Source organism: Myxine glutinosa, chromosome 1 (genome assembly GCF_964187855.1).
Source record: "Myxine glutinosa chromosome 1, kmMyxGlut1.1, whole genome shotgun sequence".
Lineage (NCBI taxonomy): Eukaryota > Metazoa > Chordata > Myxini > Myxiniformes > Myxinidae > Myxine > Myxine glutinosa.
Window position 1 is genome coordinate 280,623,682 of NC_136261.1, and position 17,484 is coordinate 280,641,165.

A 17,484-nucleotide genomic window follows, 5' to 3' on the forward strand; every position below is an offset into this window, starting at 1 on the left:
TCCTGAAAATGGGTTCTTAAGCTGAATGTTCGTAAACCGGATCCCCTTTAAATACATGTATTAAGTGGTTAATTGGTTCCTGGACACAAATTAAATCCTACTTTTTACATAAAAATGTAATTAAATGTACTTTTTAAAATAAAAAGGAATAAATACATTGATGCTAAAAATTGTGCTCGAGTGAGAACAGTTGCCAGAGTGTGCGGCAACGTTTGCTAGAGTGAGATGTGCATGAAAGAATTTTCGGGAACTGAGTGGCATGCTGACGAGGAGGGGAGTGTCGTTAAAGCTGAAGGGAAAGGTGTATGCTGCATGTGTGAGAAGTGCTATGATTTATGGGAGCGAGACATGGGTAATGAACGTAGAGCAGCAACGAAGGCTGGAAAGGGTGGAAATGCGAATGGTTCGGTGGATGATCGGTGGATGTGTGGAGTATCGTTGAGAGAGAGGAAGACAAATGAGGAATTGGGAAAGATTATGGGAATAGAGCCTGTGATGGATGCTGTGAAGATAAACAGGATGAGATGGTTTGGTCATGTGTTGAGGAAGGATGAAGGTGACTGGTTGAGAAGAGTGATGGAAATGAATGTCGAAGGAAGTAGAGGACGGGGAAGACCGAGAAAGACTTGGCTAAAGATGGTGGAAGAAGAAATGTGGGCAAGGGGGTTAACAAGGAGAGATGTAGAAAATAAGGCAAAATGGACAAGATTGTCATGGGGCCCACAAGGCTAACCCCCGCTCTAGCAGGGAAAATACCCTTAAAATGCCTGTTGTTGTTGTTGTATGCTATAAATACATACAGTAATCTATCTATAATTCCACTAATCTCTGTGTGTATGTTTGTTTGTATGTTTGTCTGTGACCGCTGTTTCTCGACAACTACCGGTCCGATATACTTGAAACTTGCCAGGTATATTGCTGGGGACCCGAGGATGTGCCTTTTCAAGGTTTTAAATTAATCGCAGAAGTAGTTACCGAGCTATGTCCAAAAAACGATTCAACCAATCAGAGAGCAGCGAGCTATCACGTGTGCCGAACGTGGCGAACAGACTCTGCCTCGGATGGCACATTTGAGAGCGTATTCATTTATTTCCCATCGGCAAATTATGTTGCCGTTAAACTATGTTTTAAAACTAATTAAAACTAATTTGCGATTCATCGTAACTGCGATTCGTAACTGCCGTTCGCTTTGGCTTTGCGAATGGACCAAACCATTTCATGTAAATAGAGGGGGGGGATTGTCACCGTACTCGCAAGCCGTTCGCTTTGGACCAAACCATTTCATGTAAATAGAGGGGGGGGATATAATTTTAGATATAGATATAGTACGGGCATGCCCTAGTAATAATAATAACAATAAAGCATAAAAAGCACTATTTTCACCATGGTTACTGGTACTACTTGCTTTAAGCTTTTCAGCCATTGTTAATCGTTATTACGGAAAAAAGTAAAAATGCTCACTAAATGCACAACATATACGTACAAATAGTTTTTGGGCAATCAACAGACATGGCAGTTGGGGGAGGTCAATGTGTTCAAAAGCAGTTCGATACAGTACAGTATAGTGCCACCAAAAAGGGCAGCCGCATCATGGGAACATGAATGAATCCCTGTGCCCCGCCCACGCAATGGTGGTTTTCCTGAGTGTCCGATTTCCTGTGTGTTCGTGGAATGTTCGAAAAGCCTATTAAACAACCCATTTTTGTTTTACATAAAACGTTATTAAATGGACTTTTCAAATCAAGAATGAATAAATTTATTAGAGTATATCAAATGTGTGTAGTGTAAGGGGTGACGACAGATAACGAGCTAATTAGAGAGGGCAGGACAGTAAAAGACCCCATAGAAAGAATGCTGTCTCTTGTGCCGGTAAGGAACCCATGGAGAGAATGCTCTCTCTCATGCCGGTAAAACACCCCATAGAAAGAATGCTGTCTCTCTCTTGTGCAGGTAAGGAACCCATGGAGAGAATTCTGTCTCTCATGCCGGTAAAAGACCCCATAGAAAGAATGCTCTCTCTCATGCCGGTAAAAGACCCCATAGAAAGAATGCTCTCTCTCATGCCGGTAAAAGACCCCATATAAAGAATGCCGTCTCTTGTGCAGGTAAGGAACCCATGGAGAGAATGCTCTCTCTCATGCCGGTAAAAGACCCCATAGAAAGAATGCTTTCTCTCATGCCGGTAAAAGACCCCATAGAAAGAATGCTGTCTCTTGTGCAGGTAAGGAACCCATGGAGAGAATGCTGTCTCTCATGCCGGTAAAAGACCCAATAGAAAGAATGCTGTCACTCATGCTGGTAAAACACCCCATAGAAAGAATGCTGTCTCTCTCTTGTGCAGGTAAGGAACCCATGGAGAGAATGCGGTCTTTCATGCCGGTAAAAGACCCCATAGAAAGAATGCTGTCTCTTGTGCAGGTAAGGAACCCATGGAGAGAATGCTCTCTCTCATGCCGGTAAAACACCCCATAGAAAGAATGCTGTCTCTCTCTTGTGCAGGTAAGGAACCCATGGAGAGAATGCTGTCTCTCATGCCGGTAAAAGACCCCATAGAAAGAATGCTCTCTCTCATGCCGGTAAAACACCCCATAGAAAAAATGCTGTCTCTCTCTTGTGCAGGTAAGGAACCCATGGAGAGAATGCTGTCTCTCATGCCGGTAAGGAACCAGTGGAGAGAATGACATGTGAAATGGCAGAATAGTGATGGAGGGAAAACCATGTGAATGAGGTGTGAATGGGTAATTAACTCTCAAGGTCCGATTTCCTGCATTTAGTGCTTAGTGTGGTATGTTCAAAAAGGCCATGTTCGTGTGAATGGATTGAACGTTCGTAAGACGAAACATGATTATAAAGTATCATGTTTGTATGAATGGATACTCAGAAAGCAGGGACTCCCTGGACCTGAAACCAGATCTTCACCAAAATCAAATTGATTCGCCCTTTTCACACATCCACTTGTCCACCACGTTTCAACCCAATCAATCCAGAACATTTTGAGATATGCTACATATAGTTTTTGGCCCTGTCTCTCAATGCAGAACAATCATGAAAAAAGTTTCCGTATCCAGATCTCAACAAAAATCAAATCAATTTTTCCTTGTCACACACCCGACCTGTCCACCAAGTTTCGTCTGAATTAGTCCATAGCTTTTTGAAATATCCTGCTCACAGACAAACAAACAAACAAACAGGGGTGAAAACATAACCTCTGTCCATCTCCAGCGGTGAGGGTAAAGATGGGGTTTTGAAAGATTAAATAAATAGCACCGCAAAGCGGGTGTAACCCCTCAGCCCATGCATGGTGAAAGGAAGCATTGATGATAATCTGTTATTTGAAGCGAAGTTGTATACCGAGTAGGAACTGCAAGTAATGAAATTTTCGCCCATTAACCCGTTAACCCATTTCGCGCCCATGAACCTTCCTCGACTCAACCCCAACACACACTGCAAAATGGATTTAATCGGACAAGTCATTCTGGTCAAAATTGATGGAAACCAATTTCTAGATGGCTGCCATGGCGGCCATATTGAAAATCGCAGCACGCCCATTTTCGAAAGGCACCTTGCTCTACTCAACCCCAACACACACTGACAAAATGGATTTAATCGGACAAGCCATTCTGCTCGAAATTGACGGAAACCAATTTCAAGATGGCTGCCATGGTGGCCATATTGAAAATCGCAGCATGCCCATGAACCTTCCTTGACTCAACCTCAACACACTGCAAAAATGGATTTAATCGGACAAGACGTTCTGTTCGAAATTGACGGAAACCAATTTCAAGATGGCTACCATGGCGGCCATATTGAAAATCGCAGCACGCCCATTTTCGAAAGGAACCTTCCTCTACTCAACCCCGACACACACTGCAAAAATGGATTTAATCGGACAAGCCGTTCTGCTCGAAATTGACGGAAACCAATTTCAAGATGGCTGCCATGGTGGCCATATTGAAAATCGCAGCGTGCCCATGAACCTTCCTTGACTCAACCTCAACACACTGCAAAAATGGATTTAATCGGACAAACCGTTCTGTTCGAAATTGACGGAAACCAATTTCAAGATGGCTACCATGGCGGCCATATTGAAAATCGCAGCACGCCCATTTTCGAAAGGAACCTTCCTCTACTCAACCCCGACACACACTGCAAAAATGGATTTAATCGGACAAGCCGTTCTGCTCGAAATTGATGGAAACCAATTTCAAGATGGCTGCCGTGGCGGCCATATTGAAAATCCCAGCACGCCCATGAACCTTCCTCTACTCAACCCCAACACACACTACAAAAATGGATTTAATCGGACAGGCCGTTCTGCTTGAAATTGACGGAAACCAATTTCAAGATGGCTGCCGTGGCGGCCATATTGAAAATCGCAGCAAACCCATTTTCGAAAGGCACCTTCCTCGACTCAACCCCAACACACATGGCAAAAATGGATTTAATCGGACAAGCCGTTCTCCTCGAAATTGACGGAAATCAAAAGTTTTACGGAAGCCCGGATGGCGGCCGTGGCGGCCATATTGAAAATCGCAGCACATCCATTTTCGAAACGAACCTTCCTCTACTCAACCCCAACACACACTGCAAAAATGTATTTAATCGGACAAGCCGTTCTCCTTGAAATTGACGGAAACCAAAAGTTGACGGACGCCCGGAGGCCCGCCCGCCGCCAGTGATGACAATACCCCTTAGCCCATTGGGCTGAGGGGTGAAACCTATAATCGTGGAGGCTTATGGATTTTAAAAAGCAACAAATCATATTGCTGAAAAGCATATCTGAAGAATGTGTGAATGCCAAAAGTCTTCATTGACATACACGTGAGGAAATAAGCCAGGGAACCAGGAAGAGCGCTTGTCATTTTTAGGTATTGAAGCGATAGATGGAGCAGATTGGTATTTAAAATTGGCAGATTGGTATGAGGGTATTTAAAAGTGTCTGGCTATAAATTGAGATCAATTGTTCATTAGGGAAGTGCAAAAACAGGATTGAAGTAGATAATTGGTTGCTAAAGTGTTGATTATTTATCACGTTCAGGCTTAGGTAAGTCATGGGCTTCAGGATGTAAAGATTTCAGCAAATGAATGGCAAAAGTGTTAAATGAGTTGTCAGAAACGGGAGTACTTTCAAATCAATGTCAGTCACATGATCAATATTGTGGGATGAAATGACATCTAGTAATTAATCGGGTGGGATAAGCTGTGTTGCTGCAGATTTTTCTGAAAGTGGCTCATGGAAGTCATCAACATAACCACTCTCTTCATGGGGGCACAGGGCCCAACCCACAAATATAAAAATCGAGAGGATGAACGATTTTTTTATTGCATATAATCACTGGAATCCATTCTCCTGTTTGCTATGTATTGCCCTTTTAAAATGTTTTATCACATTTATATGGTCGAAGCAGTAAGGGCCGGTAGAGAAGCATTAACATAAATCAGGAACACATGCAGACAAAGACAAGCCAACACCGTACTTTCATTCAGGCAAACAAAGCCGGGGTGTGTCGTGCTCTATCCTCCAATTGCTGAGAGTCCAGCGAGGAAGCAGCATGTGCCATTACTAAAGCCTTTCTTGATAAATAACTCGGTTAAATGGAAGTTTGAAATGCGGTAAACCAACTGCCTTCTAATGGGCACAGCAGTTGTACAGCATTTGAAGTACAGTATGCCATTAGTCAGAGGGGCACATCTCGTTTTACTCATTCACCTTCCAACAACTTCCACGAGCCTAAACCATGTATTAATATCTATATATATATATATATATATATATATATATATATATATATATATATATATATATATATATATATATATATATATATATACAGTATATATATATTGCTCAAAAAGTATCCGACCTTTATTTTTCGTGCATAAAAAAAAAGAAGCTAGGGAGGCGTTGATTGGTGCACGTATGTAGGCGATCCTAATGCACACGCGTGAATTTTTTCACACCTGCAGAAGCTGTCACTCGACGGCAGACCGCCGATGAGTGAGGACATGTAAGTGAGCGCCGTCGGATTTTCGTTTTTGACAAAATGACGGAAAAACTTGAACAACGCTACTGCATCAAATTTTGTGTTTCATCAAACTTGCATCAAAACTGCAACTTGGTTTCTGGGTCGTACCCATAAACCCAGGACTCATCGCCAGTGATCACTGTGTTGAGGAAGCTGGGATCGCTGTTCACAGTCTCCAGCATGTCCTGTGCGATCTCCAAACGGAGTTGCTTCAGCTCAATCGTTAGCAGCTTTGGTACGAACTTCGCTGAGATTCTCCTGAAGCCCAAATCCTCCTTCATAATGGAATGAACGGTGTTGAATCTTGCGGATCGTTTCCACTTGGGAATCGCCAAGCTTTACACAAAATTTGATGCAGTAGCGTTGTTCAAGTTTTTCCGTCATTTTGTCAAAAATGAAAATCCGACGGCGCTCACTTACATGTCCTCACTCATCGGCGGTCTGCCGTCGAATGACAGCTTCTGCAGGTGGGAAAAAATTCACGCGTGCGCATTAGGATCGCCTACATACGTGCACCAATCAACGCCTCCCTAGCTTCTTTTTTTTTTACGCACAAAAAATAAAGGTCGGATACTTTTTGAACACAGTAGTGTATATATATATATATATATATATATATATATATATATATATATATATATATACACACACACACACACACACACACACACACACACACACACACACACACACACACACACACACACACACACACACACACACACACACACACACACACACACACACACACACACACACACACACACAGTCACGTGAAAAAGTAAGTACACCCCATGTAAAGTTTTGACTTTTTCAACATACAGCCATTTGATCTTCATTTCAACAATATTGATAGATAAAGGTGATATAATGTAACAAATATCATGAAACATTTACATTTTGTAGTTCATTGTGTAATTTAAATAAACATAAATGCAAATTTCGCATGTGGAAAAAGTAAGTACACCCCCACATTTATCACTACTTCAAATACCTAAAATTAGAATCAGGTGCACCAGCTCAGGTGCAAATGATTAGAACATCGTTAGAGAGGATCTTGGAGGAACCTGTCTTATTTAAACCTCAGACATTTAGTTTGGTTTGCTCTTTGTTGTTGAAGTGTGCGGCGTCACCATGCCGAGATCAAAAGAGTTCTCCGAGGCCTTCAGAAAGAAGGTTATAGATGCCTACGAGTCTGGGAAGGGATTTAAGAGGATCTCCAAACAATTTGAAATCAATCATTCGACTGTCCGGAAGATCATCTACAAGTGGAGAAGATTCCAAACAACTGCCAACTTGTTCAGGCCAGGCCGCCCCAGCAAGTTCAGCCCGAGAGCAGACCGCAAGATGCTGAAAGAAGTCTCGAAGAACCCCAGAATGTCATCACGGGACCTACAGGTAGCTCTTGCCACTGTTGATGTCAAAGTGCACGAGTCTACCATTAGAAAGAGGCTGCACAAATTTGATCTACATGGGAGGTGTGCCAGGAGGAAACCTTTGCTGTCCAGAAAGAACATCAGGGCAAGACTAAAGTTTGCCGATGAACACCTAGGCAAAGACCAGCACTTCTGGAACAATGTGCTCTGGACAGATGAGTCAAAGGTAGAGCTATTTGGCCACAGTACCAGAAGACATGTTTGGCGAAAACCAAAGACAGCATTTGACCACAAGAACCTGATACCAACTGTAAAGCATGGTGGTGGAAATATTATGGTTTGGGGCAGCTTTGCTGCATCAGGGCCTGGGCAGCTCACCATCATAGAATCCACAATGAATTCTTCATTGTACCAGAGGGTGCTTGAGGATAATGTGAGGCCATCTGTCAGAAAGTTGAAGCTCAACCGAAGGTGGATGTTGCAACATGACAATGACCCTAAACATACCAGTAAATTCACCAATGAATGGCTGCAAAGAGATAAATGGAGTGTTCTAGAATGGCCAAGTCAAAGCCCGGATCTAAATCCCATCGAGATGTTGTGGGGGGATTTGAAACGAGCTGTGCATGCAAGAAGCTTTAGAAGAAGCACAAGGTTCTCATGCAAGAAGCACAAGAAGCTGTGCAAGCTTTATTGGAAAGCTCTTGGTGAACGTCATCTCGGGATATGCTCCGCAGGTTGTTCGAAGCGATGAAGAGAAGGACAAGTTCTGGTGTGCGATAGAGAAGCTGATGGAAAACGTGAAAGATGAAGAAGTTGTTGTGGTAGGAGGAGACCTAAATGGACATGTGGGAAGGAGTATGGATGGTTTTGAGGGAGTTCATGGGGGTTACGGATATGGTGTGAGAAATGGAGAAGGTGAAAGGATTTTGGAGTTTGCTGATGGAGCTGATTTGTTGATTTGTAATACTCAGTTCCAGAAAGAGGATAATAAGCTTGTTACATACACGTCAGGTGGGTCGACGACAACCGTTGACTACCTGATGGTGCGTAGGCGAGATAGGGGGCACCTCCGGGGCACAAAGGTGATCCCGGGGGAGGAGGCTGTTTCACAGCACCACTTGGTTGTCTGCAACATAAGGGTGAAAGGTGCGAGGAGAGCTCGGCGGGTGAAGTACCAACCGAGAATGAAGGTGTGGAGGTTGAAAGAGGTGACAGTAAGGGAGGCATTAAAAGAGAGGCTGAGTAGGGTCGAGGATGATGTGGTTGAGCTTGAAAGTGGTTGGATGTCAATGAAAGCTAGTCTGTTGGGAGCCGTTGGTGAGGTATGTGGATGGACAAAAGGACCACCGAGGCACTCGGAAACATGGTGGTGGGATGATGAAGTTGGAAAGAGGATTGACGAGAAGAGGAAGAAGTTCAAGGAGTGGCAGAAGGCGAAGGGTAAGGGAGCAGAAACAGCAGAGCATGAAAGTTATAAGGCAGCCAGGAAGGCTGCAAAGAAAGAGGTAGCAAAGGCGCAGGAGGCATGAAGGAAAATGTTCGGAGATCGCTTGGATTCGGAAGAGGGTCAGAAAGCAGTATTCAGGATTGCAAAGCAGATAGCGAAAGAGAGGTGTGATGTGATGGGGGTGAGTTGCTTGAAGGATGAAGTGGGACAAATCGTTGTCGACCCAGATGGAATTAAAGGAAGATGGAAAAGATATATGGAAATGCTGTTGAATACAGAGAATGAATGGGATGGCAACATAGAGAGTAACCCAGTTTTAGGACCGGCAGAGAAGATAACTGAGAAGGAAGTTGAGGAAGCGATAAAAGCAATGAAGGGTAGAAAAGCGGGAGGGCCGACGGGAGTTGTGGGAGATATGTTGAAGCCAGCAGGAAGTTGGGATGTGAAGAGAATGACAGAGATGTGTAATCTGGTGGTGAAAGAAGGCCGCGTTCCAGTGGATTGGGAACTGAGTACCCTCGTCCCTCTATACAAGGGGAAAGGTGACCCTCTGGAGTGTGGCTCGTACCGAGCGATAAAGTTATTGGAGCATGGAATGAAGGTATTGGAAAGGGTGTTGGAGAGGAGGATAAGGAAGAAAGTGAAGATCAACGAAATGCAGTTTGGATTTATGCCAGGAAGAGGAACGACAGACGCGCTTTTCATTGTGAGGCAGTTGCAGGAGAAGTACATGGAGAAGAGGAAGAAGTTGTTTCTTGGATTTGTTGATCTGGAGAAAGCATTCGATAGGGTTCCACGCAAAGTATTGACATGGGCATTGAGGAAGTTAGGAGTGGAGGAATGGTTGATCAGAGTAGTGATGGCAATGTACAAAAGAGCGCGCACAGCTGTAAGGACGAAGGACGGGAACAGTGGTGAGTTTGAGGTGAAGGTGGGAGTGCATCAGGGGTCGGTACTAAGTCCACTACTATTTGTAGCTGTGATGGAGGTGCTGGCTCAGAACGTAAAGGAGGGTTTACCGTGGGAGTTGTTGTATGCAGATGATCTGGTGTTGATTGCGGAAAGTATGGATGGATTGAAGGAAAAGATGAACAAGTGGAAGGAATGTATGGAGACAAAAGGTCTGAAGGTGAATATCGGAAAGACGAAGGTGATGGCAAGTGGTAAAGCATGTGGTGAGGTGGAAAGAACTGGGAAGTGGCCCTGTGCTGTGTGTAGGAAGGGTGTCGGAGTGAACTCCATTCAATGTACAATGTGCGCAGAGTGGGTTCATCAAACATGTAGTGGTCTGAGAGGGTCATTAACCAGTGTGGCAGCTACATTCAAATGTAAGGTGTGCACAGAGGGAGCTGCAGATGGAGGAAATGTTGAGTTGGATCTTGGAGACGGCGTGAAGCTGGAAGGTGTGAAAACATTTTGCTACCTCGGAGACATGCTGAATGGAGAAGGTGGATCAGACTCGGCAACGGTTGCTAAAGTGAGATGTGCATGGAAGAAGTTTCGGGAACTGAGTGGCGTGCTGATGAGGAGGGGAGTGTTGTTGAAGCTGAAGGGAAAGGTGTATGCTGCATGTGTGAGAAGTGTTATGATTTATGGGAGCGAGACATGGGTAATGAATGTAGAGCAGAAACGAAGGCTGGAAAGTGTGGAAATGCGAATGGTTCGGTGGATGTGCGGAGTATCGTTGAGAGAGAGGAAGACAAATGATGAATTGCGAAAGATGATGGGAATAGAGCCTGTGATTGATGCTGTGAAGAGGAACAGGTTGAGATGGTTTGGTCATGTGTTGAGGAAGGATGAAAGTGACTGGTTGAGAAGAGTGATGGAAATGAATGTAGAAGGAAGTAGAAGACGGGGAAGACCGAGAAAGACTTGGCTAAAGATGGTGGAAGAAGAAATGCGGGCAAGGGGGTTAACAAGGAGAGATGCAGAAAATAGGGCAAAATGGAGAAGATTGTCATGGGGACCGCAAGGCTAACCCCCGCTCTAGCAGGGAAAATGGCCTTTAAAAATGCATGTTGTTGTTTGGAGCACAATGAGCATGGAGAAAAGAAAAAAAACCAGAGAATTGTCTGAGGAGGCCAGGCACAAGATTGTAGCCAAGCATGGCCAAGCATGGACAGGGCTACAAGTTCATCTCCAGAGACCTTGATGTTCCTGGGTCCACCATACGCAATGTTATTAGGAAGTTTAAGGCCCATGGCATTGTAGCTAAACTCTCTGGACGTGGCCAACACGCAAGAGAAAACTTGATCGAAGATTGCATGAAGGATTGTTTGAATGGTGGAGAAAGCACCTAGATAAACTACCAAACAGATTCAAGCTGACCTTCAGACACAAGGTACGACAGTTCCAACTCGCACCATCCGTCGCCAACTCAATGAAAGGGGGTTCTATGGTAGGAGACCCAGGAGGACCCCACTGCTGAGAGAGACATAAAAAAGCCCGAATGGAGTTTTCCAAAACACACCTGAACAAGCCAAAATCTTTCTGGGAGAATGTCCTGTGGACAGATGAGACCAAATTCGAGCTTTTTGATAAAGCACATTATATTGTAACGAATTTGAGAAAGTGTAAAGAATGTGAGAATTATGGTTTTGTTGTGTGGAAATGTCACCCTCCGTAATGTAAAGAAAGGTCGAAGCTCGTCCTCTTAGTTAATTCCATAAACCTACACGCAGGGCACCATATATCCTTTTAAATAGTTATTCCCTTATTCTATGTAGTTTAAGGCTGTGTTTCCCAATAGGTTGACTCTCCATTGCACCGAATTAAATAAGAGTAGGTCCCATCTGCAAAGTGTCAGGTTTGGATGGTTTTCGCCGCAAATGGACTCCATTGAGCACGCGGTCGGTTGGAAGAAGAAAGGCGTGTGTCCACCTCGTCATAGAGGGGAGGAGTGAGCCAGCCCCGAACAACCAACCAGGTATAAGGGGTTTGGCTTGAGAGGGTGGAGAGAGAACAATCTGGGAGGTTCGCAAAGGTTCAAGGGTGGGGCTTATATAACCCGCGGGAGACGCCCCCACCAGAGATGCGCTGGAGATGAGCAGATGAGTCCAAGCAGCCGTGATACGTGCCGCGCTGCAGGAAATACGGACCGAGGCAACGCAAGGAGCGCGCGACGCAGCAGTGCAGAGAAAGGAACTTCGCCCGCGCAGTTTGGGGGCTCGGCTTCTTGACGGCGGTGCCTTCTGGCCCGACCGTGCCCAGTCCCCGCTGAACCTTCCTTGCCTCTCAAAGCCATCCACCCCAAGCCATTCGTTCCTGCCATCATTTCCCCGTGTAAGTGTGAATGTTCGTCTGTCGTACACGTTGTCCTGGGGTTTATTAATTAAGACTGTTAATAGGTAAGCTAATGATTTCACTGTCTCCTGCTCCTTCCATTTCCCTGTATATAACCTTGACTGCTCTTTTTGCTTTGGCTTGTGTAAATAATTAATAAAGCCTGTTATTCCTCCGTACTTCTTCTTCTTCATTCTCGTTCGGTCGCTTTAGTGGTTTCAATATTGAGTGTACGTGGCGCGATTCGGCCAACGTTCAGGATCGGGTTTAGTGAAGGCTAATGACTCGAACTTCGGGTTGCTAAAAACCGCTCGGCAACTAGACCATCCAAACCGGGGTTCGAGCGGTACTCGTCTCCCTAGTCTGCGGAGGGACGGATAAAGGTATTCGGGATAAACCCTGGACCCATAACCCTGATCCGTTCCATCCCGCGGGATAGCGTTACAAGTGCCAGGAGCGGAGACGGTCAGCTTAACAAGACAAGGGACGAACCACCCCTTGCTAAGGGGGAAGAGCCGTACTCCGTATCCGTAACAATATCTATGTTTGCAGAAAACAAAATGAAGCCTTCAAAGAAAAGAACACCTTCCTTACAGTCAAACATGGAGGAAGTTCAGTAATGTTTTTGGGTTGCTGTGCTGCCTCTGGCAGTGTGAATGTATGCATGGCATCATGAAATCAGGAGATTACCAAGGCATTTTGGAGCGCAATGTTCAACCCAGTGTCAGAAAGCTGGGTCTCTGTCGAAGGTCATGGGTCTTGCAGCAGGACAATGACCCCAAACACACTTCAAAAAGCACCAAGGAATGGTTCAAGACAAAATGCTGGACTGTTTGGAAGTGGCCAGTAATGAGTCCAGATCTAAATCCAATTGAATACCTGTGGGGAAATCTGAAAACAGCAGTTGGGAGAAGACACCCTTCAAATCTAGGAGAACTGGAGCAGTTTGCACAAGAGTGGGCCAAATTGCCAGTAGAGAGGTGTAGAAAGCGCATTCATGACTAGAGGAAGCACTTGACTGCAGTTATTTTGTCCAAAGGCCGTGCTACCAAATATTAAGTCGAGGGTGTCAATAATTTTGTCAATGCCATTTCTTTTTATTTCCTGATTTAAAATGATATATTAAGTTCTGAATCAAAAACAAAGGTTCAGTAATATTAACAGTGAAATAAAGAATTGTGGAGACCAAATACTTTTGTCAATTGTAACTTATTTTTAGAGAAAATTGTGAGTTATTTGAAAAAAGTGCAAGGGTGCCAATATTTTGGGCCATGACTGTATGTACGTATATGTATATATATATATATATATATATATATATATATATATATATATATATATATATATATATATATATATACATATACATATATATATACATATATACATATATATATATATATATATATATATATATATATATATATATATATATATATATATATATATATATATATATATATATATATATATATATATATATATATAGTCAGCAAAAAAAATTGGAATATGATTGAATATAGTCAATAATAAAAACAAAATTGAATATATATGTATATGTATATGCATATATATACAATTTTATAAACGAATCAAATTCCTGCGAGGGGCTAAGTGTGAAAAAAATTCTGACTCTTATGCGGGGCTCGAACCACGGACCTCCGTTGATAACACGTCAACAGCCCACTGCGATATGACTCTTATGCGGGGCTCGAACCACGGACCTCCGTTGATAACACGTCAACAGCCCACTGCGATATGTGTGTGTGTGTGTGTGTGTGTGTGTGTGTGTGTGTGTGTGTGTGTGTGTGTGTGTGTGTGTGTGTGTGTATGTATATATATATATATATATATATAAAATAAATATATATATATAAATAAACTTACAAAATAAGTCATATGGGGTCATTTAAAATTCATGGATTAAGTCACAGCAGTTTTATTTTTGCATACAGAATCGAGGCTCGTGTAAGAGCTAAATAAGAGCTCATGTAAGAGCAGTTGTAAATAAATAAATAAATTTCTCACCAATAGTCGAATGAATCGGAGACGGAGCTGGTGAAGCACGTGGTGAATATGAAAGCAGTGGAGTGCCAAAATACGAGAAGGACCCAGTCTCAAACTTCATTCCTTCTTGGCCAACAATCACCTCGACACGTCCCTATTTTAACAAATAACAACTTGGATTACTTTCTTAAACCAACATCTCCGCATAATCAAACACCACATCAACAGTTCATTACTTCAAATGATAAGCTCCAAGTGAGAAATAAGTTTTTTGAATCTTAACCTTCGATTAAATTTCACTTGTGTATAGAACGCTTGAGAATAGACAGTGAATTTGAAGCCCAGGCCAAACAGGGAAGAATATTTTACAGAACAAACAAAAATATTTCAACCAGTAAACTTTGAAATATACAAGATAAAAAAATGGAATAAAAGGTGGCAGTCAGGTAAGAAACGCTTCAATTTTTTTTTTACTGTACATAAATAAATAAGCAAACGAGTAAATAAATAAATGAACAAAAAAAAGCAAACAAATTGAGAAATCGCAGACCTGCAAAATGAGAATGAACCCATCTGTGGCCTCCCCCTGGCGGTACAAGAAGTGATCTGATGTTGTTTCTGCTTCAATAGGTAGTGTCGGCTGGCGGTGGTACTCATTTGTCACCACTGGCAACCGCAGGAGGCGAAGCAGTGCTTTTCCAGATACATCTTTAAACGCTGGTACTTCTGTAATGGTGAATATAGTCAGATGTCTAGTATGATCTAGTGTGTATGCATGTGAGGATTGTGAGTGCTCTAGTGTGTTTAGTATGATCTAGTGTGTTTAGCACCACACACAATTAATATGTGTTTGAATTGCAGAATAATACAGAATCATAAATCTCTTGTTAAAGGAAGTGCATTACCAAGGGAGAAAAGAAAAGGAAAAATATTAAAAGTGTGGGAGAGAGGGGAGGGTGAGGGGAGGGAGAGGGGTGAGAGAGGGGTGAGAGGGGAGGGAGGGGGGAGAGAGAGGGGAGAGAGAGGGGAGAGAGAGAGGAGAGAGAGAGGGGAGAGAGGGGAGAGAGAGGGGAGAGAGAGAGGGGAGAGAGAGGGGAGAGAGAGAGGGGAGAGAGAGGGGAGAGAGAGAGGGGTGAGAGAGGGGTGAGGGGGGAGGGAGGGGGGAGAGAGAGGGGAGAGAGAGGGGAGAGAGAGAGGAGAGAGAGGGGAGAGAGAGGGGAGGGAGAGGGGTGTGAGAGGGGTGAGAGGGGAGGGAGAGGGGTGAGAGAGGGGTGAGAGGGGAGGGAGGGGGGAGAGAGAGGGGAGAGAGAGGGGAGAGAGAGGGGAGAGAGAGAGGGGAGAGAGAGAGAGAGAGAGAGAGAGTGAGGGGTGGGAGAAAGAGGGGGGGGGGGGAGGAAAGAGAGGGAGAGAGACAGAGAGAGAGAGAAAAGCAGTCATATAAATTAGTCATTGCAACCTTTCCCTTTGAAACTCAAAACAATAGGCTTCAGTCAGTTGTTGTTGTTGTTTTGTGTGCTGCCTGTGGCTGCTGGTTGCATCATTTCTCTGGAAGTGCGTTTGCGCCGCTGATGCAGTGCCCCAATTATCAGTGAGCTGGTACCCAATTTGCCGACCTCGGAAGGATGATATGCTGAGTCGATCACCCTGGCGTTAATTCCTCGATCGACCGGGATTACGAACTCAGGATTCTCGGATCCCAGGCAAGCACCCGAGCCGTTAAGCCAACACCAGGTTACTTCAGTCAGTCATTGACTGGGACTTAAAATTGGCCCTGGCATTTGTAAGCACAGTGGCTCAAATTTCGGCTATAGACAGTTTATTTAATTTTTTTTCTAAAAGCTTTTATTTCAAGGCTGATTCAAAGTACATGTCCCAGCTAAAATAAGTTATGTTCTTTGTATCACAAGTGGGCCCGTCAGATTAAACTTTCATTGGTCTTCGCGGCCTTGTAGCATACCTTCCTGCTGTAGTGCTTGAGTATTTTTAAAAATGATATATCACCTGCCACAAAGCCAAAGACCACTTGAAGTGGGGGCTACACAAAGGAAAATATAGATATTAAACAGAAAGGAGAAATCTATTGACAATCCTCTTGAATTGAGGGAGGATGGGACTGAGGGGAAAGCAGGATGTAGGTAAACTGTTCCAGAGTGATGCAGCACGGGGGAAAAAAAACATAGGGGCAATACCCCTGGCACTCACCTGGTAAACAGTAAACTGCACTGACTAAAGGTATTTTAAACCAATTTCAATGCTTGCTAAAAGACAGGGCAGCATGTAGAATCATACTAACATAATCATCACACTTTAAACAAATAAAAAAATACGTATTTTGGGGGGAAACCCCTCCCTCCCACCCTGTGTACCTCCTCAGACCCCAATTTTTCCAATGCCTTGAGCAAACATTGGTACATTACGGATGATGAAGGTTGTGGTGAAGTTTCATCAAAATTGTGTGTGTAGTTTCTGAGAAGAAAGCAAATATCTATTTTGGGGGGTCAAACCTGGATCCACTTTGACCCATGGTAGACCCCCTTAGACCCCGATTTTTTTTAATGCCGTGAACAAACTTTAGTCACAACACAACAAATATCATTTGTGCCAAGTTTGGTCACAATCCCTTCAGTGGTTTCGGAGAAGTTTCAAGTGTTTACAGACTGATGGACGGACTGACGACACGCCATCAGCATAAGCTCCCCTGAACTTCGTTCCATGTGAGCCAACTCGAGGAATACCTCATAATCTTACTCCTCGAGACAGATATAGTGTATGGAAGGGAATAAACTGCCAAACGTGTAGAGCAACTGAAAGGATTTCAGGTGCAACAACCTGTGAGACCCTCAGAGCACACTCCGTGATAATATATATGAATTAGCCTTTTACCAAACACACATGTCCTTGGGCCAGGGCATGGTTGGGGGTGGGAGGAGGGAATTATACATTCATTATTACTATTGTCAAATGATACTACTATTATTATTGTTGATAATATTATAAGTATTAATGGATATATGACTTGTTACAATGTTGTCATTGTTTCGTTATTTATTTTGTAATTATAATGCCATGCCATGGAAGGGCCTATTAAACTGCTCGATACACCTTAACATGGTGCACGTTTAGAAAATGGGAAATCTTCCAGATCATTTGTAGTTAATCATCAACTTATATTATCAAAAGCTCCAGTAGAACCCCACAACAAAAAAAACCCCAAAACAAACAAACAAACAAACAAACACACACACACACACACACACACACATACCGCCCCCCCCCCCCCCCCATCACCTTATAGTAGATTAGTTGTACGCAACGCAATAGCGAAATAAAAATCTTGAATTAC

General features: G+C 43.5%; 1 protein-coding gene across 3 annotated transcripts in view; it reads right to left on the bottom strand.

Moving 5' to 3' along the window:
• LOC137438218 (metal transporter CNNM4) overlaps positions 1-17,484 on the bottom strand; it is a 58,964-nt gene that overhangs the window by 1,697 nt on the left and 39,783 nt on the right. For all 3 annotated transcript variants that reach the window (XM_078766560.1, XM_078766556.1, XM_078766567.1), the window contains exons 10-11: positions 14,692-14,867; positions 14,163-14,295 (exon numbers count right to left, since the gene is read on the bottom strand). In XM_078766560.1, the coding sequence (XP_078622686.1) occupies positions 14,163-14,295; positions 14,692-14,867 (309 nt within the window). The remainder of the gene's footprint in view (positions 1-14,162; positions 14,296-14,691; positions 14,868-17,484) is intronic.